Source organism: Penicillium daleae (assembly GCF_028827525.1).
Source record: "Penicillium daleae strain IBT 16125 chromosome Unknown utg000009l_segment0_segment0, whole genome shotgun sequence".
Lineage (NCBI taxonomy): Eukaryota > Fungi > Ascomycota > Eurotiomycetes > Eurotiales > Aspergillaceae > Penicillium > Penicillium daleae.
Genome location: NW_026623157.1, coordinates 3,847,583 through 3,874,505, shown reverse-complemented (window position 1 = coordinate 3,874,505; position 26,923 = coordinate 3,847,583). Strand labels below are relative to the sequence as shown.

The following is a 26,923-nucleotide window of genomic DNA, read 5'->3' as shown; positions in this document are numbered from 1 at the left end:
AACCACACGCTCCGCGTCACGTCCGATGCGCGCAACACGACCAGACCCGCTCCTCCCATCTTACCCCCTTGGGCCGAATCTTTTCACACCTCAATGTATTCCGCCGTAGGCTCTCTCCTCCCCCGGGTCGATCGAGCACACAATGGACCGTTTTTCTGGTCTTCCTGAGCCACCCCGATCAGAGCCTATCCTTCCTCCCTCGTCCCAAGAGATACCTTCCTCCCCGCCTTCTGTCGCATCTGAATCGGGTGGTGGGCGTCGACAGAGAAAGCCGCCAACCGTCACGCCTCGGTCCTTCCGACGCTTCTTTACCCCGCGGTCTCTACTGAACAGTGGCAACAATGCTAGCAATGTGAAGACAAGTCGCCAGGCCCTACGGGCGCTGACCTCGCCAGCTGTGAATCGCCTCGGTCCTGCTTTTACCAGGTCATCCAAGGCGGGCGGTGACCAAAGCCCTAACCATGGTCTACCGGAAGATTTCCCTCGCACTCCAAGCAGGAAACGAAAGCATTCATTCTCGTCGGTGGCGTCCCCGCTGCAATCCTCGCCATTGAAGAAAGTCCGTGTGCGGTCTCCTGTGAGAGACGACCTGGAGCAGAGAGCTGTTGTTGGAGATATCGATGTGACCGCTGTGATCGCGCGGGGCCGAAACACCCAAACGACGCCGCCTAGTCCTCCCAAACGCCGACCGGTCTCGCCTATCAGCCGATCTCGAGTGTTGCAAACATCCGGTTCATTCTTCATGCGAACTCTACAGGGTTCGCGTGCGAACCGGCTGACTATTCGATCAACTGTGGGAGCTGGTTAGTTTAGACCAATTAATGCTTCGGGAATCTTAGTCTGACATATCTATAGGATGGCAAGATCTTACATCTGACTTCCACTCGCGACCAGAAGACCGTCATTCATGCGCTAGCTATGCTAATGATGGGCAATTGGCACTTCCGTTTTGCAATGCTTCCTGCAACAGTAAGTTTGGAGCCCATTCTTCGAAGACATTGTACAGGATGTTGACTATCAATAGCAAATTCATTGGTCGCGGTTGGCGATGAGGAAGGTGGCATTCGTCTGTTGGATTCCTCTAAAGAGGATGAACGAGGATTCTCTAGCGCGTATCTTGGTTTCCGTCCGCATATGAATTCGATCATGGATCTAGAATTCTCATCCGACGACCTGCTATTGGCTACCGCTTCTGGAGATCAAACATCTCTCGTAATCGACATGACCACGCAGCGGCCCATCCACTGTCTTCACAATCATGTGTCCTCGGTAAAGCGAGTTCAGTTCCAGCCTGCTTCCAACAATAAGGTTCTCGCAACATGCAGCCGCGACGGAAACGTGAACATTTGGGACCTTCGCTGCAAGGGATTTGAGCGCCCATCGCTGCAGGTTCGGTGCTCGTTGGAATCTGAAACCGAGTCCTCCAGTGCTTCTGCACCTCCCAAGATGACGTATCCTCATGTTCTCAATACCATCCATGGCGCTCACGCATACACCACGCCGCAAAAGCCTGCTCTGGACAAATCGGAAGCCCCTCCATTCGGTCGATCCGATATCACTGTCACTTCGCTGTCTTTCCTTCCGCCTGGCCAGGAGAACCTTTTGTCACGGCCTCCGAGGCTAGTGCCAGTGTCCGACTTTGGGATTTGCGGACAGCGCATAACAACCGCCGTGGCCGACCCGTTCTACCATTATCCACTACCCGCGAGCCTGACAGTCACATCAAGTACCGACGGTTTGGCCTTACATCAATGGCTTTTGGTGGCGATGGTGCAAGACTGTACACCCTCTGTCGAGATGGTACCGTCTACACATATTCAACCTCCCACTTGGTGCTTGGACACGCACCTGAGCTCTCCCTCAACCATGCTCACCCGCGACGATCGGGTGGTTCTGACAAAGAGGGACTGGGTCCCTTGTATGGATTCCGCCACCCTCGACTTCAAGTTTCGACATTCTATGTTAAGCTCGCAGTGCGCAAAGCTTCTGATGACCGTGCAGAAATGTTAGCAGTTGGTAGTAGCGATCACTGTCCCATTCTGTTCCCCACCGATGAACGATTCCTGCAGGCCCCCGTAAAGACTTTGTCCAATGATCTGCCTCCTACCCGAACCTCTCTCTTCACAACTCGATCCGGCCTCCGCCGTACCAATTCTGGTGTGGGATTGTCCGGAAGACTCGACGATACCATCCCGATCTACGAATCTGGTACGCCTCTGGTCGAAGGGCACCAAAAGGAAGTCACGGGCATTTCCTGGACGGTCAATGGAGAGCTGATTACCGTCAGCGATGACTATCACGCCCGGTGCTGGCGCGAAGGCCCCGAAGCTCGTGAGCTTAGAACTCAGGGCCAAAAGGATGGACGAGACTGGCAGTGTGGATGGGCTGCCGCGAAAGACTCCTATGATGATGAAGATGAATGATTTTCGAAATCTTCATCCATTGTTACGTTCTTATGCATATTTCTGGTATTTGTTTTACTGTTGTTGTTATTGGCGTGGGCATATTTTTCTGGCGCTCAGGAGGGCATTTCATTTTCTAGCGCGGCATACCCGTTTACATTTATGTTGCATCTCTCGGGGTTACCTGTGGGTTTATCGCGTGGATTCTAGTGAACCATTATTTGAAGAATTCTTGTCAAAAGATGTCACTTATCTCTCTTGAGTAGACATGTATCGTGCTTGGTCTTGGAGGAGCCGCCATGATGATTCTTGCGAGAAGGGAGGTCTAGAGGGAGATGGACGAAAGTAGAAGAGGGTAGCCTCGAAGTCTGAACGGCCTTGATTAAACTATTGACTTTGATTGAGTGAGGCGTGAGGGAAAGAAGAGAGCAACGAATAATATAACCAAATAATAGTTACATACATATATGCAAGTACAGTGTTAAGTATGAAATGACCCGTGATAATTATGTACGTACACGCTTCAGGTATTGTAGAGGATGCCCAGCTGATCTTTGAAGTAGTCTATACTCAGGAGGATATATTGAGTACGTCATCCCTATTCTCCTCCAGCTGTGTGGTAGGAAGCTCCATCACAGCGGTTGTGGAGCACAGGTGACGTGCCGGAGCACTATAAATTCATGCCGACCATCGTGAGAACGAAGCTTAGAAAGCTCTAAAATGGCCCTGAAGGAACAGATATTGGATTAACAACCTGCATATCATTTGTGACCTGGTTATTCTCGCATTATTGCCCAAGATCCTTTCACATGCAAGCGACTCTGCACTTTCTGGGATCATCTGCTCTGCAAGCCATTCCTCAATACAGCAAGGGAGTTTTTGATCGACTAGATTTTGAAATACAAAATTTTCATAGAAGGCTCTTTCCTGAAATTGAACGTCCTCAAAGAGATTGTCGATGACTTCATCAACGTGATAAAGCCAAAAAAGAGAGACACGTCAAAGAGTGCTAATTCATCATCAGTCCGAGCTCTATGCAGCCAGTCGAGGATGTAGATCTCAAAGTCAGCTAAGCTTTCAAATCGATTCACCATTATCTCGATCCGTTGGGGCGTTTGTCCAAGATTTGTGGGAATTTCCGGCATGGTCATTGGAAGTGGATGGGAAAAAGAAGTAGGCGTTAACTGAGATCGGATAGAGCAGTAGGGTTGAAAGGTGAACTACTGTTACGAGTAGAACTAAAAGGTGGAATTCTTCACGAAACCGATTCGCTTATATCATAGTTACAGCGACGAGTATAAGCTGCATCCGAATTAGGTATAGGGCACTGCGCCAGCCGAATCATCGAATATACCAGCTGTACCTAAATGGTTCAGACATTTAGAACAGCTTTGAACTATTCACCTCGTTGAATCGACTATACCTAGACGTGGCAAAATCATTGGAACAAGCTCGAAGCAGGCATCCTAGGAGACCTAACTTTCAATCGCTCGATAGCTCCATTTCAGGTGTTTTGGGTGTGAAGGGAGCTTTGAGATTCTATATCATATCCAAATATCATTGCGATCCAAAATTAGGTCAGACCGACGATGAAATTAAAAGATGAATCTCATGTTAGTGGCTGCATAGCCCTCCAGTCAGGCTGTAAGCAGCCCTGAGAATATATAGTTGGGAGTGGCCGCGATAAGACCCTGATTGGCCGATAAACTCGAGAGCCCGAAAAAAAGTTCCGCTGAGCACTCCGCTCTTCACCACTTTTACCTCACCAATCTACACCTCAACATGCCTCACAAGCACAAGAGACGGGAGAGGGATGACTCGTACGTCCAATATGCGATCTGACCTACACAATACATCCAATCTAACATCGCTTTCTCTATCTAGCCACTTCGACCTCCCGCCATCAGTGATCGCGAAATCACTACCAGTCCGCGAACAGCAAGCAAAGCCCAAGCCCGGAAAAAAGCCGCAGCCACAGGAGAAACCCAAAGGAAAACCCTCAAAGGGCCCCGCGACTTCTCGGCGCAAGAATGCCACAGATAATGACACCCCTAAGGCGTTCCAGCGGTTGATGCAATACGCCAACACGGGGAAGCGCCCGTCGGGACTGGAGACCGGAGAAAAGAAACAAGACAACAAAAAGCGGAAGCGCGAAGCAGCAGATACCCAAGATACTTCGTCAAAGAAGACCGCGCCGGCCAAACCTCAAAAGACCGAATCCACCGATGACAAGGAAGCCAAAAAAGCGGAAGCCAAGAAAGCGATGCCCAAGATCCTACCTGGAGAGAGGCTGGCAGATTTTGCCGCGCGCGTTGACCGCGAAATGCCCCTCTCTGCGATGACAAAGTCCAATAACTCGGGTGCGCCCAAGGTCCGCGATCATAAGATGACCAAGCACGAGAAGCATCTACGACGACTGCAAGCTGGTTGGCGCGAGGACGAAGCCAAGATCAGGGAGCGGGAACAGGCTGAGCGTGAGGAGCGTGAAGCTGAGATGGAAGAGCAACTGGAGATCTTGAAGGAGTGGGAGGCTGAAGCACGGGGAGGGAAAGCTAAGAAGAAGGTCCCCAAGAAGAAAAAGAAGGCCGATGGTGCCGAGGACAGCGGCGATGATGACCCCGACCCTTGGGCAAAGCTGAAGAAGCGGGACAAGGAGAGACAGGCCAATCCGTTTGACGTTGCTCAGGCCCCACCGCAGTTGACAAAACCGAGGGAGGTCTTCAAGGTTCGCGGTGGAGCAAGGGTCGATGTTGCCAACGTGCCCAACGCCGTGGGTAGTCTCAGACGCCGCGAGGAATTGGCAAGCGAGAGAAAGAATATCGTGGAGGAGTATCGGCGACTGATGGCCGAGAGGCGGCAGTGAGATGCTATATCTACAGTTGTTTCATCTATATTTGGAAACTGGAATCTGAAGACCTGTCGTATTGACGTCGAAAATGACCGCTTTTACCAGCCGCCTTTCCACCTGTAACTCTCCACAGCGAGCGGGAGCTTCGCCACCCTCCCTCCCATACTGTCATTATTTGATCAAGGTGGTATAGTGGTAGCATGCGTTGAGTCACACCCTTCCATGGATGCCCTTACGAAGGGGCGCGACCCAGGTTCGAATCCTGGCCTTGGACAATTTTTGTTCCCTCTCCCCTATTCCGAGTCATGCTGCTAGCGCCATCTCCTGCGATATGTGTCCTGTTTTAGCCGATTTTTTGTGTTTCGAGTCAATTTCGATGAGCCTCGAACAACCTTGGCTGATTCTGACAGACTAGGGCAGTAAGTACTTTAGGGACCCCCTATTGGCTACTAGGGCCTCCTTGCCTGTATGAGTGCAATATAGAGGAGTTGAAGGGAGGACCAGAAGGAGAAAAGCAGTCGAAAAGGCGAGGTCGTGTCTTGTATATCGGTTCGATGAATGAGAGGTTACGCGACACACTGTATTGGGGCGCTAAACCAAAACCGACAAAACCGGCACAAAGCGTAATTCGCAGGTCCGCTAGATACAGTACAGTAGATATCCCATTTGATCAATTTGTTCATACATATGCAGTTACAGCAGGAGTTGCCCCATCCGCTGCTTTTTCATTTCTATGTAACATCCAATTACGGTGATTTTTAGGGTAAACTCGGGGATAGCAAAACATAACAACACGTTTAGTGGCCGTGGCCATCATCCTGCTTCTGCTCCGGGTCCAGCTTGATAATCGTATCAATCCGCATGATGGAAATGCAAGCCTCGACAGCACTCTTCAACTGCTTGATCTTGCTCATGCTGGGCTCCAAAACACCGGCCTTCAGAGTGTCGTGAACGCGTCCCTTCGTCAAATCCAATCCGTAGTTGCGGTACGTCTTCTTCTTGGCAATAGCCTTCTCCTCCTCATTGGCGTCGCCATCCTGCACACGCTGTGACAGGGCGTGGCGGACACGGAGCTGAGCAACAAGCTCGGATGAGTCCTTGGCAGCATTGACGGCCAGGGTCTTGGGAATGATCAGCAGAGACTGGGCAAACTCGCCGATGGCAAGCTGCTCACGGGAGCCCTAAAGGTAAAATGTAGTTAGAATCAAGAATATGGAAAACTAGAAAGCCAGATGCAACATACCACTGTGACAGCGAACTCCTCCAAGTAGATGTGCAATGCGGTTTCCACAGCACCGCCACCAGGCACAATGCTGCCACTCTCCAGAGTGCGCTTGATAGCGCAGAGCGAGTCGTGAACGGAGCGCTCCATCTCGTCCAAGCTGAACTCGTTGGGGCCACGCAGAATGATCGAGGCAGAGGTGTGAACCTTGGTGCCCTTGACCAGAATGCACTCGTCGTCGGAGATTCGCTCTTGAGAGACCTCATCGGCGTGACCGAGGTATGAGGCCTCGAACTTCTCGTCACCGTTCAGGTCCGACAGGGTGCTAACAAGGGTAGCACCAGTGGCCTTGGCAATACGGCGAAGATCCTCCTTCTTGCAGCGGCGAACAGCCATAGCACCCTTCTCAACGAATGTCTTCAGAACCATATCGTCGATACCCTTGGTGGTCAAAATGACATTGGCACCAGACTTCAGGATCATCTCAACACGCTCCAGGACAATTCCGGCCTCACGCTCACGGATCTTCTCAAGTTGATCAGGGTCATCCACGGTGATTTGGACACCCAGCTTCATGCGTTCCTTTTGCAAGTTCATGTCCAAGCAGGCAATCTTGGCATCGGTGACACGGGTCTTCATAGCCTGGCTGGCCACAGTGCAGTTCAAAGCATAACCATTAACCAGCATAGACTCAAGAACACTCTTTCCGTGGGCCTTGAGGAGGTTGACAGCCTTGACGGGGTACTTGACCTCGCCCCTCTGGTTTGTTGACTTGACCTGCAACATGGCGTCCACGCACAGGTTCGCAAAGAAATCCGAGTCCGCACCAATGATCTTGCTAGACATGGAGGTCTTGGCAATGTTGATCAAGCTGTCCTTACCCAAGTTATCCACCTTCGTTGAGACATTCTCGTTCATATACTTGACGGCTTCGCGCAGCGCAAGGCGGTATCCGTTGATGATGGTCGTGGGGTGTATACGGTTCTTCATCAGCTCGTTTCCTCTCCGCAGAAGCTCTGAAGCAATAAGGACAACGGAAGTCGTGCCATCGCCAACCTATTCACAGCCGAATTAGCAACAGATAAAAAAAACCAGCTGTCTGGGGGACGGCATGGAAATCCATACCTCCTTATCCTGCTGTTGGGCCAGGTCGACGAGGATCTTGCCCGCAGGGTGCTCAATATCCAGCAGGGAAAGAATGGTAGCACCGTCGTTTGTCACTGTAACGTCCTGTTATTTGAAACAGCTGTTAGAAAGGAGCTTTCCAATCCTGCGGGGCACTCCAGTATCTCCATACCCCTATGTCGTCCACCATCATCTTGTCCAAGCCGGAAGGACCGAAGGAGCTCTTGATGACATTGGAAATAGCCTGAGTTGCGAGAACTGCATATCGTCAGTTAGAAGCGATTGTTATCAAATGGCTGATCGTCGAACATACCATTCTGCTCTCGGACGTCGGCACCGGTGATTTTCTGCCCACCCAAGACTGTGTGCGAGCTGCGTTAGCGTCTTGCTATGACCTTCAGGGTCGGAGGACTCACAAAGAGTGTCCGCATTCCGCGGAGCCTCGAAGATGCCTGCCATGGCGAATTAAAGTCGAACAACAGGGCTCTCAGGTGCGATGACAGAGCTCTGCTGGCGTGGACGGGGGGTTTTGGTCGGAGGCCACGCTAAAAGTTCTGCCGCACTGAGGCGGTGTCGAAGATAACATCCCACTTTTTATTGACGGAGTCATACTTCGAGTAACTCCCCTTTCCAATTCTGCTCTTGAGTTTGGCCTACTCTCTTTTTACTAGCCAGGCACTCGTTTATCACCATCATGGCTAGCCAGAATCCCACCGATGCCGCCGCCTCGAGCGCTGCTGCTCCCACAACCCTGCCCGACCGCACTCAAAACCCCGCCGATAACCAGGCGGGCGAGTCCAAGAATGCCGCGAAGAAGGCCGAAAAGGCCGCAAAGCTTGCTGCGGCCAAGGCTGAGAAGGCTGCGAAGCACGCTGCTGGTGTGAAGACTGAGAAGTCTGAGGGCAAGAAGGAGGCCAAGAAGGCCCCCAAGAAGAAGGTCGACGGCGCTGCTTTGATCGGTATCGATGCGTCCAAGGAGGAGAACTTCCCGGACTGGTACCAGCAAGTTCTCACCAAGGGTAAGAAAGGGCACTGAGATAGGTGAAATACTTGTTAATGCGCCTCCAGGAGATATGCTGGACTACTATGATGTGTCGGGCTGCTTCATCTTGAAGGTATTTCGATAAAGCCCCTGCTGTCAGTCGCGTGCGCCATCACTAATACATGTCTGTCCTAGCCCGCTTCGTACTTCATCTGGGAGGAGATTCAAGACTGGTTCAACAAAAGGATCAAGAAGATGGGTGTCAAGAACTGCTCGTTCCCCTTGTTCGTTACCGAGGATGTGTTGCAGCGCGAGAAGGACCACATTGAGGGCTTTGCTGCCGAGGTCGCCTGGGTGACCCATGCGTATGGATTTCCCTGCTTAATGACTTGCTGGAGATGCAGATTACTAACTTGACGTTTCATTATAGCGGATCAACTCCTCTCGAGAAGAAGATTGCTATCCGTCCTACATCCGAGACTGTTATGTACCCCTACTACTCAAAGTGGATTCGCAGTCACCGTGATCTGCCCCTGCGCCTGAACCAGTGGAACTCCGTCGTCCGATGGGAGTTCAAGAACCCCCAGCCTTTCCTGCGTACTCGTGAGTTCTTGTGGCAGGAGGGCCACACTGCCCACCTGACTGAGGATGCTGCCCGGAAAGAAGTGCTGCAGATTCTTGACTGGTATGCCGATATTTACTCCGAGCTTCTTGCCGTTCCCGTGGTCAAGGGCCAGAAGACCGAGAAAGAGAAATTTGCTGGTGGTCTCTACACAACTACCGTTGAGGGTTACATCCCTGCAACTGGCCGTGGTATTCAGGGTGGTACCTCCCATGGCCTGGGCCAGAACTTCAGTAAGATGTTCAACATCACTGTTGAGGACCCTTCCGCCAAGCCTGGTGAGCAGAAGGAGGCTATGCACGTCTGGCAGAACTCTTGGGGTCTGTCGACCCGTACCCTGGGTGTCATGGTTATGATTCACAGTGACAACAAGGGTCTGGTCCTTCCCCCCCCGTGTGGCTGAGACGCAGGTTGTCATTGTCCCCGTCGGTATCACTGCCAAGAGCACCGATGAGGACCGTGAGAAGCTCTACGCGGAGATTGACGGCCTTGTCGCCGTCCTCGAGGCCGCTGGTGTCCGCGTCCAGAGTGACAAGCGTGAGGGCTACTCCCCCGGTTGGAAGTTCAACCAGTGGGAGCTTCGTGGTGTGCCCCTTCGTCTGGAGTTCGGCCCTGGCGAGTCGGCTGGTCACTTTGTCACTACTGCCCGTCGTGATATCCCTGGAAAGGATGGCAAGTCGACCCTTCCGATCGCCGACCTGGTTAGCGGCACGACTGCGCTCCTCGAGACCATTCACACCGATATGTACAACCGTGCCGACGCCGAGTTCAAGGCCCACCGCCTCCAGATCACTAACTGGGACGACTTCACTCCTGCCCTGAATGCCAAGAACGTGAGATACACACACTTTCCCTTAAATACCAAGTCAGACACTGATTTTCATAGCTTTGCCTCGTGCCCTTCTGTCTGCAAATGGACTGTGAAGAGTCCATCAAGAACCAGAGTGCCCGCAAGGCCGAGGAGGAATCCGGCGAGGTCACCGACGCCAAGGCCCCTTCAATGGGTGGCAAGAGTGTGAGTACCAATCTCTTCAGAGTTCCTGTAAGTGCATGCTGACATTTTTCGCAAAGCTGTGCATTCCCTTCGAGCAGCCCGAGGGCATCGTGCCCGGCGTTACCAAGTGTATCAACCCCAGCTGCTCTAACTTCGCCGAGAAGTGGTGCATGTTTGGCCGCTCCTACTAAGCCGCTCCATGCAAACCTTCATCCCAGCCCTTCCAAGGGTAAAAGATGTAGGCTTTCTTCTCTTATTTCTTGCCGAGAAGGTGGAGTTAAATTTGGAGCTTTCAAAGTCGTAAAAATCATTTGGACCCCTACATGTGAAGTGGTCTACCAACCAGGGGTCCCACCCGAGATACCTTGTGCATCCTGTCATTGCTGTGGAGTTGGGACTGGAAACGCGGGTTGTGTCAGGAAGGACCGGGGGGGGGGGGGGGGTGGTTAGTTACAATGAGCCTATGAGCAGAAATGAGTGACGTTTTTCATTTTAATCAAAGCGAAGATATCATGTACTTTGAACTGTTATCCAAGGAGCATCAGCAATGGCATTGCCTAACTTAGTGCTGCGACTGTTGAGACGCGAATGAACTGGGACCTAGAGACTTATCTTCCCCACATCATGAACCCGATCCCCGCATTCCACGGCCTTGCGTGACAGTTGCACAAGGCTGTCGATCTTGATCAGGGTTCATACATCACAGTCACATGACGTCTTCTACGGGCCAAGTCGTGACTCGAGAGGATTTTGCCAAAGCAAGCCTGTACCTGTATTGGATGCGTTTTCAGGATTGTCGTGCCGATTTCAAAACAAGAAAATACGTCCGGATAAGAGAGAATAATGGATAGCGAATAAGATTTTGCCTCTTCGGGCGCATAGAGTTAATACACATATTGACACGGCCTGTAAATCAATCGACTGAGACGCCAACCGGAGGATGCACACTGATATCTGGTTATAGTTGAGACACAATTCGAAAAGAGAAGAGAACAAGCTTTGAGCCACATGGATTGGCGGGCAATCGACGAAAAGGTAGGCCGATGATGACAAGAAATAAGAAAGTGTAGTGACTAGAGTGAATAGGTTGGATATAGTAAGAGTAAGAAAGCAGATATGAGACGTAGGGAGTGAGATAGTAGGCGAGGAGCCGGGTCGGAGAGAGTGTGTAGGAGGAGGAGGTGGAGAAAGGGAAAAAGACAGGCTTGAGATTCAAGATCGAGATCGGACGCTTTGAGTGAAGGGTTCAAAGTCACCATAGAAAGAGAAATAGACACTGAAGGGACCGGACAAGCTTTTTTCCAGGTTTGGAGGTAATCATGAGAAAGTCATTATCATGCAGGGAGAGCGCGAGGTTCCCAGTTTAGGCAAATCAACAAAATGATGGCTTGACTATTCAGTAGGTCTCGACGGAGCGATTGCCGCGAAGCTGCATTCGAGCGTGGGACAGCGGGGACAAGCTGTTGTCACACGGTGTCGAGGTAGGTACAGGCGATTTGTTGCGGCGGGAGCGCTGGGGCCAGCTCATGAGTCTTTGGGCATCAGTTGCGGTCGCAGAGTCAATCACGTAGCGCACGTTGTTATCATCGACGGCATCGATTTGTACACGTGGGGGCGGCGCGGCAACGCTGGGGAGGTGGATAATGTCGTCGTCGCTGTCTTCGTGCGAGCCAGTGTTCTGGCTATCTTTGGACGAGTTGGAATGTGCCTGCATGCAGTAGATGGCACCAATGGGACCTGGGGTATGAGGCATCTCTGCATTGGCACGAATGATCGCGGAGAGATTGGAGGTAGAGTCCGAGCGTCCGCGCTTCCGCGAGGATTGAGGGCGTTTGGAGCTGGACGTTCCGGGTTTGTCGTTGGTAGCGCGATACAGCACGTCCATGTAAGTCAACTGCTCTGGCGAGGCAGTTTCCTGCGATTGTTTGATGTCGGCGAGGAGACCCGGGGATGGGATTGGGGCATCGGTATGCCGCCGGCGAGACGGAGAGGAAGAGGCTTTGCGGAAAATGGTTGTGGAGATGCTCTGGCGGGAGTCGGCATTTCGCTTGTGTTTCCGGAAGGAGCTCTTCCTCATGATTTTGGAAATTGACGCGGCAGAGGCACTGCGGCTCAATCCTGGGTGAGCGGACCAGGGACGGCGATCGAATGTTTCCTGAGTCGGAGAAGGAGTGAAAGGGGGACCAGCAGCAGGCAGAGGAACCTTATTGAAGGCCTCGTGAGAGTTGATTTCTCGGACAATGGCATCCTGCAAACTCTCGTACGTAGGGTGGGGGCTAATGGCTTGTGTAGACATGTAAGCCTTGTTGAACAGGTCCATCATCTCCGAGACTTTGAACCGAGGGGAGGGCTGTGGAGGGGTTGGCGCACGCAAAGGACTATGCATAACCTCTGCAATGCTTGGAGCCCGCTTCATCTCATGAGTTGAGGGTGTGGGGGGCTGGATAGCGCGGTGGGCAATTTTCGGCCTGCCTTGGGCGGCTAGGTCGGTATTGATGGATAGATCTCGCACGTTCTTCCGAGAAGCTGAGCCAGAGGAAGAGGGCGGGGACTTTGATGTTGAAGTCAAGGATGAACTTCGGGTCGTCGTAATTGGAGCTCGGAGTGCTGGGGAGCTGTCCATACGGTTCTCACTGGCGCTACCACCGTCACTAATGGGCGTTGGTAGTGTGGGACTATCTGGCAAAGGAGTGTTACTCCATCGCTTGCCTTGCTTATGAGCTGGAGGAACGCCCAAGCGCTGTATGACAGGAGGTTGTGCCTCATCTCCATCCTCGTCAGGAAACAGACTCGGCGCTGATCTTTGTTGGCGAAGTAGACTGCTTGCCTGCGAATTTCGCGAAGAAGCACCGAACGCACTGTTCGGCGAGGCAGATCGAGCACGCAAATCTCCATCTGAAGTCCAATTGGATTTTCTGGCATTGCGTTTTCTTTGTCCATCGCGGCTGAGGTTGCGTACTCTCCCAGGAGCGGGAGGGGAAGAGCGGCAGCTTAATGATGAGAGCGAGCGTGATGCGCCACTGTATTTTGCGATATTCCTGTCTGCAACATCCTCCTGATATAGGGCGGACAATATCCGGGAGCTTGCAAATCCGCTTCGATACTGAATACGAAGAAATCTGGTCATGTTCCGTTCGGCAACATCTTCGTTATATGGACTAGTAGGAGGCGATGCGACTGGGGAGTTGCTATCGGTGGCTTGTTCTGGGGGAGCAATAGCTTCCATGAGATCGATATGCCGAGCATTGGGATCCTTGCGAACAAAACGATTTGGTACGGGTGGCGGGCACTGCGATTGAGAAGATACTGGTCGTTCACTTAGATGCTGATGTAGATCCTCAAACTGTTTCTCAATCTGATCGAAGTGATGTGCCACATCTTGTGCTTGAAACGCTCTCAAGCCTGGTGATGGAATTGCTGGTGATGGAGGACCGGCGGACAAGAGATTTTGGAACTTATTTCGGGTGGGTGATTCGACGGTGCCAAAGTATGGGTCTTCTGACTCCATTCCATTGAACCCAGCACCGGTTGATGGGCGCGATGGCGCGCGCTCAGCTTGAAAAAGCTTCTTCAAAGCCACCATTTTGATTAGATTGCAATCAGTCTGATGCGTAAAAGCGGTGCTGTATGTCCCCGAGTGGGTGAATTGGGGGGCGTACGAGACGGCCCCGTGGTGACGTCGGGAAGGCCAAGGGGAAAAAAAGGTCTCAAGCTAAACAAATTGAAAGTGGAGCGACTGGACCAACGGCCGCCGTGAAGAATCAAACAGGCGGAGTCATGACAGCCTTGAAGCTTTCGATTGAGAAACCGTCATACGGTTTGGTATTCATGAAGAGATCATAGGAGTAGAGAAGGAAAGGAAAGAGGAAATGGAACAAGAAAAGTCGAAGCTCACACCCTCGGCCATGGGCAACAGACTTGCCATGTCGAGTGGTCCGCGTGCAGATCCATCACTCATTGGATTGTGCCTGGATCAGGGGCGAAAGGGAGTGGTCCGGTCTTCTCCATGATCCCTCGCCGCGGGCACAGATGGGCCCCGCTGCCAGGCCGATACGGCTAGGACGGTTCGAACGCTAAAAAAAAGATTAAGAGTGCTCCATCTGCCGTTAGTTCTGACACATGAACGGCCGTCTGTCGTTCGAAACTGGCTTTGGTAAACTCAAACGATGCCAAGGCAGCCACGCACACGATGCGGACACGAGTCGTTCCCGGACCAACACAAGAGGGATGTTTTCTTTTTCTTTTTTCTTTCCACAATTTCAACAGCTGGGGCCCTCGAATGGGGACGGGCTTATGTAGCTAACAAAAGCTTCTTCGGAGTCAACGTCCAGGCTGCATTATAGGCTGTAAGCTGGATGCTGCGGCCCCAGCCAGACGTCGTGAGGGTCCACATGACAGAACGTTTGAATCCATTCTTGACAGGACCAACGAGCAGCACGAATCGAATTCTCATGTCTCCCCTGTGAGATATCGAATCATTGGTAGGCTAGCACGGAGTCTTTGTCCGGAGACCAGCCGTCGCCTGGTCCATTCTCACACCTGGCGTTCATCTGCAATCTCAATGCGATCCTGTGAAATGGGGACCAAATGCCGAGTGTACTCCGTACAGTCCAAGCAAGCTCTCGTAGTAGGAAGAAGGCCGAGGCCAGTGGGCGGACGAGTAACCCGATGGAGCCCCCAATTTCCGGCGGCACAACCATTGGTGTGACGAGGTGATCGACAAGCAGGCCCGTGGGGCCATCGCGTTCTTAGCGGCACGATCCTGTGAACCGAGTGCCAATTTTGGCTTCTTGGACGACCCGATGGCTTGGAGGACTGGCACGCCAAATGGGTCGCTCCATCGACTCGGGCGCGTTAGGGGGTCCTCGGGATCAAAGAAAAGAAAAAAGACAATCCAAATTTGAGACTCTGGGAAATGAAGGTTAATTCTGTGCAGGGGATTAATCCTTCGTCTGGCTTGGTTGAATCAGTTGATGGGGAAAAGGAGAAGGTGAAGGTGAACTGCTCAAACGGCGAACGGCCGGTTCCCTGATGAGCCTTGTCCGCCTCCAGACTCGTAGCCCAGGACTCCGCACGCATTCTTCACGGGGTTTCTATGTATACAATTTCCCATGACCATCGAAACACTAAAAATTGTCCCTTGATCCGCTCTTAACCATGGGAAGGCAGGACCATGTTGGGGGGGCTATGGAGAAAAGTGTTGACGAAGATCTTTTGCCCCTTTTTGCTGGCGATGAGTAGTTCCGCTGTCAATAAGCCCCGTCCACGGAGGATAGGCACTAGCCAGTAGTAGATGCCGATTTTCCAGAGGAGATCCTCGGAAAATGTTATGCCTGTATCGTGGTTAGCACGGTCTTTTCCATTTTTATTCTAGAGAGCCTACGAGTTGTGGCTGTTTTGCTGCTTCTTGTCAATAGGCCTTTGTCCTATGACTCCTAACCAATTAACCATCTTCTCCACCAAACCAGGAATCTCAACCCGAACCCCAATCGCATTCTATTCTCGATCGATCGATTCCGATTTCGATTTTCGATGGCGTTGGATCCCGGGTGGCCCGCTCAGCGTACTTTTGACACCGACTGGCCTCCTTGAGCAGCACTTGACTATCGTAAACAATTGTTGCAAGTGCAAGATCACATGCAGGGTGCAGCAATGGACTTGGTCCTGCAAAAGGAAACATACTTGGCACTCAAACGGGCTTACAGAAGTACGGAACCCTGTACAGTCAGATTGGTATGGTTCCTGGTCCTGAAACATGAGTCTAACTTGAAGCTGCATGGGCCACTAGATGATAGGCTCATCTAATTTTACTTTCTTTGTTCCTCAACGCCACTTACCCATGGCTACAAACCATGACTACAGTACTGTGATGTATGTAACTACTTCAAAGTTATCTTGAATATGTCTTATGCATTGCTCGCCATATGTAATACCTAGGTATTATTATGTGCATGAGACTGCTCCCGCTTGCTGAATGTCAAGCCATACCATAAAAAAGAAAGGAAAAAAGGCAATAACAACAAAACAAAAACGAGAATGCACCCTCTGGATTAACACTCTTCTTTTGTCGCCGACTTTGCCCTGAGAATATGTCTGCAACGCGTGTCGATGAGTGCTTCTCTTTAGACATCTGTTGTGAGATCGTCCTCGAGGTCCATCGGTCCAGCATCTGGGGCATCCTGCTGGGCCGGCTGGGATGCAGAGTCGGCCTTCTCCTCCTTAGGCGAAGTCTCACCCTTTCCATTCTTGGGGTTCTCCATGGCCTCCACCACGGCATCCATGCGCTCCTTGAGTCGACGGAAACGGGACTTGGCTGCGATAGGCGAGACGTTCAGGGCGGCTCCGACTTTGTCAAAGTTGACCTATAGAAATGTCAGTGAAAGTGGCAGGCCAAGGACTCTCACGTCCAGAGAACACTCACAGTCTTCCCGCCATTGTTCTTGTAGCAGAGCCAAAGCAGCACCAGACTGGCATCAGCGGTGGCGCTCTCGGACTTTGGTTCGGCTGTTTTGCGCACCTTGGGCGACTTGGTCTTGTCCTTGGTGACTCGGCCAGACATGTTGACTTGGTTCCTGATGCAAGGAATGAATATGTTAGTGAACACAGCGGGCAGATGAGGATCGAATGTAAGGCCAAACGGACGACTGAATGCTTTAGGTTAGATGTGATTCAACGTGAGGTGGACGTTTGAGGTGCAGACGTGGATGACTGGTGTAGAGGAGATGGATGAGACTGAGTCGGAAGACGCTGTCCGAAGACTGCAGGGTGAGGTGAATGCAACGAAGAGGCTTGCAGCGTTCCTTGTTCTTTGAATCCGTGGTAGGCACATGAATCAATAGAGGAAATAGGGGTCTTGCATCAAAAAATATCACCTACCTGGTGAGGAATGTATCCTGGGTATTTGAAAGCGTCGAAGATGAGGTCAAGGGAGGTGTGTGAGACGCATAGAATTCAAGAAAGCTTTTAACGGGTGAAAGATATCATGAACATGTTTGAAACCAATTTCAATGATCCAAGTACCGCTGATAGACTGGCTGCAAATATATCAGATCCCTTGCCAACAAAACCCCGTTCCCAATCCCTAACCTTCACAACGAGTAATATTATCCTTGCATTTGAGCTACGTCATTCTGTAGTGGCAGAGAACTATCCTGAGCTAAATCAGAGAGCATTGAATTCCATACTTGGTGTGGAGCAATCAAGAGTGGTGATCATGACATCTATGAACATGGATGAGCTCCTAGGAAACCAAAGCGTTAAGACGAAACCATAATCCAAGAAGCATACCCCCCATCTAGCTGCCTAAACGGTATGTACTCCATAAAAAATCCGAATCCCATGAGTGGACTTGGTCCATACGGCCCTTTGCGCCACTCAGCGCAGCATGGCTTCGTGCGCGAAAATCTTCTCGAGGTTGTCGAAGACCTTGCTTACTGGGCTATCCTGGTCAAAAATGGGCACTGTTTCTTTGAGTCAAAAAGGGAGGGGAGGCACGCACTCATCGTTCAGATCCATATCGAACTGCTTGTTACCGATCTGCTCCATGACAAGTCTGAGCTCGCTGAGGCGCTTGACTGAAGTGCGCTGGGGAATGCCCAGCTTGGCTGCAACAGCGGCATGGTTAGGCTGGAATGATGAGTGGTTATTAGCCAAGAACGGTCTTCGCGGTGAATTCAAAGAATGTCAAGTACCTTATCACCTTCCTTGAGTTGGAAGTGGAGCCAGATGAAGTACGCCTTTTTCTCTAGGGTCGAGATGGCCTTAGCATCGGCGATGGCCTTGGGCTTGGGCGCGGCTCTAGGCTTGACCACTCTGGTCTTGGAATCCACTTTTGGGGAAGTGGGAGACATGGTGTCGACCTGAAAAGTGTACTGCTCATGTCATCCAGTGCACCCCTTTGAATACTAGATGTTCATCAGTGTGGTAGAAGGGAACTTACAGGACCTTGAGGAGTGCTGCTGTAGTGCGTCGTGTTAAGGGTGGAGAGCGTGGTGCGTGGCAGAAGGGAGTGGGGAAGGAGGAGGCCAGGGATGAGGAAGAGAGAAGTACGTCGTTAGAAGGAAGAAAGTGCGTCTTTTTAAAGGCTAGGAGAAGTCCACGTTTGCTCGCGTCCAGGCTGTTCTTTCCCGCCTTTTTTTCATTATCAACCGCATTTTTTTCGGGATTGATCCTACTTATTTACTGTATCAGCTAATATCACTGCGTATACCACATTCATGTATCTCCCCCGTCAATAAAGCATATTCTGCAAAAATGTTACCATTCACGAGGCCACACCATTCAAATCTGATCCTCCTCGCTCACCTGAGACTGAACAAATCCAGCGTGGTTCCGGTGGATATATTCTACAGCGTGAGGCTCGTCCATTTGTTTCTTGTCGGTGGCCCGTCGGGCTATTAGAGTAGCCAATTCGTCCATCATCTCGTAATTGTCATTCTTAGGAGAAGCATTCAATAGCCGCCATCAATCGTGGGTTATACATTCATCGACACCGAATATAACAGAATTTTCTAGATTTGACTTATAGAAGAAATCTTTATCACAAGTGCACAAGATAGGACGAAAGTGTAGCCGGGCCGAACAGAAAGCGACGAAAATCATGTTTCCACCCACTGGTTACTGAAACAAATGCATACCTGCATCGCCGTTGTTTTTGAACCAGACAAAGCAAGAATTCCTGGTGGCATCCTTGGATCCTATCTAGGTAGTTACTTTGGAATGAGCTTTAGCAGGGACACCTGCTATATATGCCTTTAAAAATTGGCGATCTACGAAGGCTATTGATTGGAAGCCACTTTGGCGCAGCTGTAGTGGGTGGCAAGGAATCCGCTCACGGGTGTAAAATTCAGTATAAAAGACAATGTATCAGGTAATAATACACCTGAGAAAGATCTTGGTAAAGTAGATGGTGAAGGGGAGTGTTAAGTTCATAATGGAAAGCGTATTGATGAGGAGATAGAGGGAAGTTGTCATGCTGGCGTAGCTGACACCTTCAAGATGTTACAAAAGCCAAAGGTATCTTGGATAGAAACAGAGAGTCACCATAATACTCGCTTCTAGAAACAAAAAATAACAGCAAGGAAAACCCAAGACAAAGGCTGATCGTCACATAGGCCAACCACACCTCCTACTCCTTGTCCCCTCCATCCTCCGGGTCAATGGCCTCCTTGAACAAGGCCCGAACGACGTCACCATGCAGTGATAATTTACGGAATCCTTCCCGGAGGAAGAGGTCTGAGTATCCAGTCTCCTCTTCGACAGCATCAAAATCGGGCTACACGATACAAAGTTAGAATCATGCACGGTTGCGGTCTCGATAGTGGAGGTACGTGAACAGGAATATCATGCATGTATAACTTACCTTTCCATCTTTGCGGATGGTGAGGCAGAGCCAAATCAGGTAGATCCAGAGCTCTGGTCTCGGGTCATACGGGCTTTGGACCAGAATCCGATTTAGGATCCGTCGCTTCTCGTCGTTGGTGGCCATGATGAGCTAGCAGGATCGGAAGAAATGTTAGTCTAAGTATGAATGGTGTCGGTGGACAGGCTTAAAGGAATGAATAGCTTGATGATGACATACTGTGAGGTGGTAGATGTGTGAGGATTGTGGTGAAGATGTTTGGCGGGAAGCAGGTGCGAGCAGGTGGTGGACAATGGGGAGAAGACCAAAGGAAGACTGAGAGGAGCATAGCGGCGAGAGAGACAACTGCCGGAATCCGTATCATACGGCCGTGGATGATACTCGTTATACGAAATCACATGGTAGTGGATGGAAAGCATGAAAGCATGTGGAGTGGCTGTAGGGGACTGGCGATGCGAGTTGTATAGATCTCACTTTGAGGGCTTACGTTGGCACGTGATCGAATAATAGATTTCGAGGACTTCATTATTTTCTTCATTAAATTGGTATGGTTACGTCAAGCTTGTCCCACAGTTTTTAGTAGTGACTCCCGCACAGCCTCTGCTAGGACGGCGTGGGCTCCCCGGGCAGCATCTACAGCGCCGTCGATCAAAGCTTCATGGCCCGTCCGGTCATCACCGTCCTCGAGGGAGGCTTTAGAGCTGTCACCCTTAAGCCAGAGCTCTGTAATCTCGTCCCGAGCAGGCATATATGCCACGACACAGGCAGAGAGGATGGAGCGATGCTCGGCAGGATCGGTGTCCAGCATGAGCTTAGGAGCCACCGTTGAAGTACTCGCAGAGTCGTCCGAAACAAGAGCGGCAACACCACCAGCCACAAGATCAAGACAGTCGATATGAGCATCGGCAATTGCAGCCGAAGCAGCAGTGATACAGCCAGCAAGAACGTTCATCATGCCCCATGAGGCATCATGAGAGTCCGGAGCACTGCCCCACCACCGGTCATCTTCAGCTTCGAGAATTGTGATAGTAATGTCAAGACCACTCTTTGGCCAGCGCTCTGCGATAATTGCTCCGCGCAAAGCAGTTTCTAGGTGTACTCCAAGATCACGCTCGCTGGCATCGCGGATATGACCCTTGCGCTGACGGGCAGCAAAAGGCGCGTACTTGATATGCGTTGTAAGAACAAGGTTCGGGGAGAATGCTGCAGATCGAGGAAGTGGCTTGGGCCCGTGGACTGTGCAGGCCAGCTTCAGAGCTGAGGAAGGTGGGATCAGAGATTTGGGATTGGCGCGAGCAGCGGCGAGAGAGGCTGAGGGTTCGAATTCGAGATATGAAGAGCCAGAGGCCGTAGGAATGAGACCAGTTTTGAGGACTTATACGTTTATGGTTAGCGGGAGCAACCTACAATTGCAAGGAAAAAGGTCCATGGCAACATACAGATTTTCCGTAGCTCGGAAGGTTGTCGCTGGCGCTGAGCACGGTCTGTGGCACTCGTGCCAGATTGTAGGTTTGAAGCAAAAACTGCTGGCCTTGTGCCACCTGGTGGCCCATTGATCCTTCTCCTGTCGGCCATCATCTTGAAAACTTGACGTTGGAAAGTTGAAATGTTACTTGGTTATCGGAGATGGAGATGTCAAAGTGCCCAGAAGCGGAAATCCTGCGTGTTTGCACTGTTTGTCTAGGGCCCCACCCGCTGGCTAGCTTTTCAGCTTTTTTCTTCGCTCGCCTGTTTCTCTTCCTTCCACACACCTGCCTGTGTTGTTTTATCCTGGGTGACCAGCCCTTTTTATGATGAAGGAGCTATCTCTAGGATGAAGTTCCATCTGCATTGATACTCTTGTCTTATACTAACTTCCTGTGAGTATCATCTGCCATTCATTGCCCCCAGGCAGCCCCTTCTCCCTCCCCGTCTTCATGATTGAAATCTACCCAAATTCTGTTCCGGTGACAAATAAATGGGCCATGAACAAACATGCATCACCATCTGATCGACACTTCTTTTATAACCATTGTTATCATCGATCTCGTTGGCTTTGACATAGAAGCTAACTTCGATTCAAGCCAGGGTTTCAATTCCAGTACTGACCTAGCTACCACGGCATGGCGGCTGCGCTGGACCTCCTCCACAGGTAAGCTTGAATTCTTCTTCATATATCCAACCCACCCCTAGCATGATGAAACAAATTTTTCAGTTCTGCTTCTGCAAAATTTTTGAAGATAACAAAAACCTTACCAAAAACTCCTGATGCTACTCCAATCATGTCACTGTCTCTTTTCACATCGTTGCTGCCGATGGACATCAAGCTGACAGTTTCAAGATTTTCCAGTCAATCAAGATACAGTCTTGCAATACCTTCTTGCAATTGGAAAATGTATGGATCTCCTTCCCTTTCCCCATTGTTTTCTCCTGGAACACCCCTTCCCCCTTTATGATGACAACCAGTCAATCCATTCAATGATCTCTCTTGAGAACCGCCTCTCGAGTATGCATCTACACTGTCACAGCGGTGCTTTCGGGCCTGGACGTCGATCTACGTTCTCCGACTCCCAAATACTGGACCTCTTGTACCCTTCCGGGCGCAAAAGGGAGGAAGGTTGTGGAGCACCGGCGGGCGTAGGCTCAGTCGGCGTCTGGTTCTGCTGTTTTCAGTGTGGCTCTGCTACGCTTGACTTGTGCCGGCTCTTTCGGGTCGGGCTGCTTGTCCGTCTTGGATGACAGTTTGGCTCGAGAGGACGGCAGAGGATGGGATGAATTAAACTGGCTCGGCTGATTACTTGCCTTTGCATATTTTCCGTGCAATATGGACCTATCGTTGCCTACCGCATTATCAACTCCGGTATTGAATTCATGCTGACGATTTTGAAGTCTAGATTATGATACTTGTAGCAATTTCATAGCAGCACTGAAAATATTATTACTGTTCTCGTTGATCTTTTCACTGGACCTTTGTGGTATCATAAGCTCGCAATTCATTGTAGTCGAAGCTATGTACAAAAGTAAACTGAAAAAAGAAGACATTGTCAAGAAGCAAAAGTTAATTGCCAGACCTTCTACCACAAAGCCCACTCAGTGCCCTAGGTCCTCAGGCAAGAGAGATGATAAAAATGAAAAGAGAATTCAATACCAATCAGTCACATAAGCCAACCAGGGGAATCATCGTCCTGAAGCAAAAAAAAACCACACCCTCATATTTTGAATCCCTTTTTCCCTTTCTTCTTTCCCTTCTCTCATCACTCCAAAAGGGGACGATCTTTGGTGTTGATTTTTTTTCTTTGTTTTTGGATTCAACCAAAACATAGAGACAAAATCGGAAAGGAGTCGAACGCCAAAGCCTATCTTGCGTTCGCCATGTCCCCAAATATCGCGACTTCCGAGATGATTGCCGATCCGGTGCTCCGTGTCTATTGTTTCCCTTCGACTGGCGTTGTGGTGCCATTTGATCGGGACATGCTGTAGGGGGCCTGCACGAGGGATGTCAGGGCAACTCGTTCTCAATGCAGGAAGAAAGGATTATTCACTTACGAGAACCTTCTTAGCGTTACATATTCTCCAGGCAAGATTCAAAACATTGCCATCGGCTTTGACCACCTCCGGTGCCAACTCAACTCCGAACCTGTATCCGTGGTTAGTTATGAACACATGATAGAACGCGGACGGAAATGGAAACTTACATCTGGTGGACGGCGAAAACAACTCGTTTAGCAAACTTGCCATCTCGCTCGACCAAACTACCAAACTGCTCCTCGACATTCGCCGGCGCAATCTCGGGGTCTCGATCGAAGCAATTGCGGACAACTGGCAGCAGAGCGTTCTCAACGGCAGTCTGCACGATGCCATTGCTGTCAACGAGAACATCGTCTTCGGCAAAGCGGCGGATGCGGATCTCAAACGGTCTGGAGATGGCCATGACACTGTGTAGTCCGTTGTGATGGTAACGAAGCTCAAAAGTGCCTTGTGTCCAGAAGAGCTTGTCGCCAGAAAAGACGATCTCGCCCGAGGCAACGTCGTGTCCCTCACGGCTATTCTGCTCGGTGGAACGAATGACCACGTCGCTGGTGACAATACCCTTCTCGCAAGTCGTGTTATCATAGAAGCCCTCGTTAGTGGCAATCCACCGGCCCTGTGAGGACACGCGAGTAACCTCTCGCGAGGTGTTGTCGGTGACACGGTAGAGGCCGACCCAGTCCTTCTTGCTGTGGCTGAGAGGTGCTGTCCACTTAACCTTAATCGGAGCACCATATTCGAATGTCAAGTTCTTGAGATCACCTCGGCGATCCAACGGCATTCGCGCGTTGGCACCCTCACGACCCTTGCCCTGCTCGCTCTCGTCGAGAGATTTGGCATCAGTGCCTTCAACGGATAGCGAGTAGTCAGAGACGTTCAAACCAGCCAAATCGGCGTCAATGCGGGAGATGGTGATGCGAGCGGGATACTTTTGGAACAAAGCGGTGGTATCTTTGACGAAGGTGTTGACACCAGCCGCGAGCTTCGGGCGAGCATTGTCGAGGAGTTCTTCGATAAACTCAAAAGAGTCGTCGAACATTTTATCAACACTTCCATGGAGCTGCTTGAGAGAAGGCGGCAAGGACTTCTTCAAGTTCTTGACCACACCACCATCCTGGCGGAGACTACGGCCATACAGCTTCTGCATATGAGGGCGCTCCACAAACTGGATGAAAGACAAGCTCAAAATGTGGCTCAGGAGGGCCAGGAAAGTGACCGTGGCACTGCTTGTGATGAGAACGGCACCCCAAACTCCAGCGAGACCTAACACTCGCTCAGGATTGTTGAGGAAGCGATAGATTCCATCGTAGGTCAGCTTTGGCGACTCATCAAAAAAGAAATCACCGTAGAACCAGCCAAATTCGCCGAGAGAATCGTAGATGCTGACCGAAGTCCAGATCTGCAAGCCAATCATACCAGCACCCAGAACGTGGCGGAACAGGACTAGACCATAGCCCCAGTCGGTCGGGAACGTGTACATTTTCCACGCAGCAGCAATGAAGCTAGAGTAGCACATAATCATACTGAGGTGATACGTTCCCTTCCATTGGTTCCACGCCTCTTGCGGTGTTTCACCAAACTTGAGGAAGTGTCGCGTCCAGGCTTTGTTGCGAGACTGTTTGTTGAGCAGGTACCCGATGCCTACAGAGTACCACAGCCGCCACGCCACAGCATTAGCCACGAAAAGAAGCCGATACCGCAGTGTGGATGGTGTGAGGGCGGTAAGTGCAAATACGAGCAACTGGACAAGCATGATCGACGAGTCCGTGGTTCTATGTAGATCCAAGTTGTTCAAGCCCAAAAGATTATGAACAGAAGGAGGCGGCTTAGCCGAGTACGAGGAGGTCGCATTGGGGACGAAGTCGTCGGATGGAGTTGGCGCTCTCGGAGTGTCCAGTTCCAAGGGAAGGCTGGAGGTCGAATCAACACAGACTGATCGCTTTCGGGGTGGTGGCGCATTATAGGTTTTGTCGATGTGTGGATTCTCAACGAGGACGAGGAAGGCGAATTGTGCTGCATGGGCAATGATTGAGATGAACAAGACCTTGTAACTGGCTGCCATCAGAGAGATTCCGTAGTAACCGGCGTATCCGACGGAGTACATCGGGTGAGGAGCCATCTCGAAGACGCCGTCAAAGGTGAGTTCTTGATCGATGAGATAGAAAAAGTCACCCCAGTACCAGGCATAGTCCTTGACTACTCGGTGCGCATCTAATTTGACCCAGAGATTGAACAGAACGAGCACAATGCCCGCCGTCCACCGGAGAATGGTCATGATGATACTCTCGCCCACGGGACGATGACCACATGCGATCGCAAAGAGGCAGTAAGAAGTGAAGTCACACATCAGGATCAAGTCCACTAGACGTCTAAAGACAAGCCAGGTATTGTATTCAAGGGGTGCATTGTCGAACGAGTAATCCTTGGGAATTTTGGACTCAAGCTCTTTCTTGATCCAATTGTACAGAGCCGGGTGAGGGTTCTTGCCCGTCGCCGGGTTGACGAACACCTTGGTCTTCTCTGCCCATCGGATCAGTGTCTTGTGGTGCGACTGGTTGTGGAGCAGCCATCCGATTCCACCATTGTACGCCGCCCGCCAGAAAAGGTAGATGAAAGCGAAGACGGGAATCTTTGCACCAGCGGGCAGATACCAAAGTAGCAGAATATGGATAGCCAGCAGAGCTATCACCACCAAATCGCCCATGTTCTTGGGCTCCGATGGTGACAAGAGCTGTGAGACCATATCATGGGTCTGAGGCACTGTGAACACTAAGCACGCAACGGATTCCAAGTTAGCGGGTGGTAGCTCCACAACGTCAGGGTCGTTGACCGGGGGGATTCTTCATCATGTCCAAGAGATTATCGAGCATCGCTAATTCGTCGCGGTACAGAATCTTGGAAGCACTGGGCAGGAATTAATTGGGAGCCGAACAGAAACCTACCCGTTCCATCTGGAGTGCGACCAAAAGTCTTCTTGTCCTTGCCGGCCTCATCCTTGGCCTCCAACTCGCCGGTCGCAGTTAGAGCATCGCAGCCCTCAGTTGAATCAGGGCGTGGGACATTTCTTTCTCGCAGCCCATCAGGCTGCTGGGCACCTGTTGAACGGCCCTGGTCCATGATGTTGTTGAGGAAAGAAGTGGAAACGTTGGGAGAGGTGAACCTGTGACGACAGAAGCATGTGACAATGTCGCAACCAATTGCTCTGTTTGCATCCGCTTTCCCACCAAGTCGGGTCAGCTATACCTACCTACCCTGGTAGTATGTCAACACACCTTGTTCCTACGGGGTTAGTCAGGTGAGTCTTTGGACAAATCTGTGCGAGAAAGAGAAAGAAAGGAAGAAAGAAAATGGGCGGTCAGATTTATGCGAGAAAATCTGGCCTGTTGGTGTGGAACTCGACGCCAATGTTAACTCTCCATCTCATAGGAGCAGCCCGCGAGAGTTAGTGCGGGCCCCGAACGGAGCAGAAGGGGAAAGAAACGGGACCCGATCATATCCCAAGACACTAACCCCGTCCTGGCTCGCTCTTCGCACATCTGGCGCCAAGTGCCTCGCGACACCATCGAATTGTCAAGTCGTCAACTCCTCGGGGATTTTACCCCACGCCAATTCGCTGCGTCACAACCAGCTCCTGCCGCCGCGATGGGTTACACAGAGCGACCCTCTCCTCAATCAGTGGGGCCTGCCGCGGGGGAAAGGTGCTGCGGCAAATGCGGATACCAGACCATTCGTGCACCACTGCCATCCTGCAGAGAGGGACAGACATCAACTGACTTGTACTTCCATGGAACGAAATGTGACCTAACCCTCGCCAGTTACAGCCACGAGAGGCTCGAGAGAATTCTAGACCTGACTTGGAG

The 26,923-nt window shown here is 51.1% G+C and overlaps 10 protein-coding genes across 10 annotated transcripts; 3 read left to right on the top strand and 7 right to left on the bottom strand.

Annotated features, from left to right (window-relative positions):
• Positions 1 to 142: 142 nt before the first annotated feature.
• On the top strand, positions 143 to 2,423 carry N7458_012548 (WD40 repeat domain-containing protein; the record flags this gene model as incomplete). The annotated part of the gene is made up of 4 exons (XM_056915929.1): positions 143 to 803; positions 856 to 969; positions 1,025 to 1,543; positions 1,594 to 2,423. The coding sequence occupies 4 exons, from the start codon at positions 143 to 145 to the stop codon at positions 2,421 to 2,423; spliced, it is 2,124 nt and encodes a 707-aa protein (XP_056760683.1).
• Positions 2,424 to 4,184: 1,761 nt separating this feature from the next.
• N7458_012547 (uncharacterized protein) lies at positions 4,185 to 5,265 on the top strand (the record flags this gene model as incomplete). Its single annotated transcript, XM_056915928.1, has 2 exons — positions 4,185 to 4,222; positions 4,287 to 5,265. The coding sequence occupies 2 exons, from the start codon at positions 4,185 to 4,187 to the stop codon at positions 5,263 to 5,265; spliced, it is 1,017 nt and encodes a 338-aa protein (XP_056760682.1).
• Positions 5,266 to 6,047: 782 nt separating this feature from the next.
• On the bottom strand, positions 6,048 to 8,056 carry N7458_012546 (chaperonin-containing T-complex alpha subunit TCP1; the record flags this gene model as incomplete). The annotated part of the gene is made up of 6 exons (XM_056915927.1): positions 6,048 to 6,431; positions 6,494 to 7,528; positions 7,598 to 7,702; positions 7,770 to 7,855; positions 7,911 to 7,958; positions 8,014 to 8,056. The coding sequence occupies 6 exons, from the start codon at positions 8,054 to 8,056 to the stop codon at positions 6,048 to 6,050; spliced, it is 1,701 nt and encodes a 566-aa protein (XP_056760681.1).
• Positions 8,057 to 8,291: 235 nt separating this feature from the next.
• N7458_012545 (proline--tRNA ligase) lies at positions 8,292 to 10,386 on the top strand (the record flags this gene model as incomplete). Its single annotated transcript, XM_056915926.1, has 7 exons — positions 8,292 to 8,616; positions 8,666 to 8,712; positions 8,775 to 8,944; positions 9,010 to 9,542; positions 9,565 to 10,034; positions 10,088 to 10,216; positions 10,273 to 10,386. The coding sequence occupies 7 exons, from the start codon at positions 8,292 to 8,294 to the stop codon at positions 10,384 to 10,386; spliced, it is 1,788 nt and encodes a 595-aa protein (XP_056760680.1).
• Positions 10,387 to 11,591: 1,205 nt separating this feature from the next.
• N7458_012544 (uncharacterized protein) lies at positions 11,592 to 13,778 on the bottom strand (the record flags this gene model as incomplete). Its single annotated transcript, XM_056915925.1, has 1 exon — positions 11,592 to 13,778. One exon carries the CDS (start codon positions 13,776 to 13,778, stop codon positions 11,592 to 11,594), a length of 2,187 nt encoding a protein of 728 aa, XP_056760679.1.
• A 2,539-nt stretch (positions 13,779 to 16,317) lies between these two features.
• On the bottom strand, positions 16,318 to 16,754 carry N7458_012543 (uncharacterized protein; the record flags this gene model as incomplete). Its single annotated transcript, XM_056915924.1, has 2 exons — positions 16,318 to 16,557; positions 16,617 to 16,754. The coding sequence occupies 2 exons, from the start codon at positions 16,752 to 16,754 to the stop codon at positions 16,318 to 16,320; spliced, it is 378 nt and encodes a 125-aa protein (XP_056760678.1).
• An 815-nt stretch (positions 16,755 to 17,569) lies between these two features.
• On the bottom strand, positions 17,570 to 18,045 carry N7458_012542 (uncharacterized protein; the record flags this gene model as incomplete). Its single annotated transcript, XM_056915923.1, has 3 exons — positions 17,570 to 17,633; positions 17,694 to 17,821; positions 17,887 to 18,045. 3 exons carry the CDS (start codon positions 18,043 to 18,045, stop codon positions 17,570 to 17,572), a joined length of 351 nt encoding a protein of 116 aa, XP_056760677.1.
• Positions 18,046 to 19,322: 1,277 nt separating this feature from the next.
• Positions 19,323 to 19,682, bottom strand: N7458_012541 (uncharacterized protein; the record flags this gene model as incomplete). The annotated part of the gene is made up of 2 exons (XM_056915922.1): positions 19,323 to 19,469; positions 19,557 to 19,682. 2 exons carry the CDS (start codon positions 19,680 to 19,682, stop codon positions 19,323 to 19,325), a joined length of 273 nt encoding a protein of 90 aa, XP_056760676.1.
• Positions 19,683 to 20,112: 430 nt separating this feature from the next.
• Positions 20,113 to 21,134, bottom strand: N7458_012540 (3' exoribonuclease family protein; the record flags this gene model as incomplete). Its single annotated transcript, XM_056915921.1, has 2 exons — positions 20,113 to 20,930; positions 20,996 to 21,134. The coding sequence occupies 2 exons, from the start codon at positions 21,132 to 21,134 to the stop codon at positions 20,113 to 20,115; spliced, it is 957 nt and encodes a 318-aa protein (XP_056760675.1).
• A 1,826-nt stretch (positions 21,135 to 22,960) lies between these two features.
• N7458_012539 (phosphatidylethanolamine N-methyltransferase) lies at positions 22,961 to 26,180 on the bottom strand (the record flags this gene model as incomplete). Its single annotated transcript, XM_056915920.1, has 4 exons — positions 22,961 to 23,020; positions 23,082 to 23,172; positions 23,231 to 25,832; positions 26,006 to 26,180. 4 exons carry the CDS (start codon positions 26,178 to 26,180, stop codon positions 22,961 to 22,963), a joined length of 2,928 nt encoding a protein of 975 aa, XP_056760674.1.
• Positions 26,181 to 26,923: the final 743 nt, after the last annotated feature.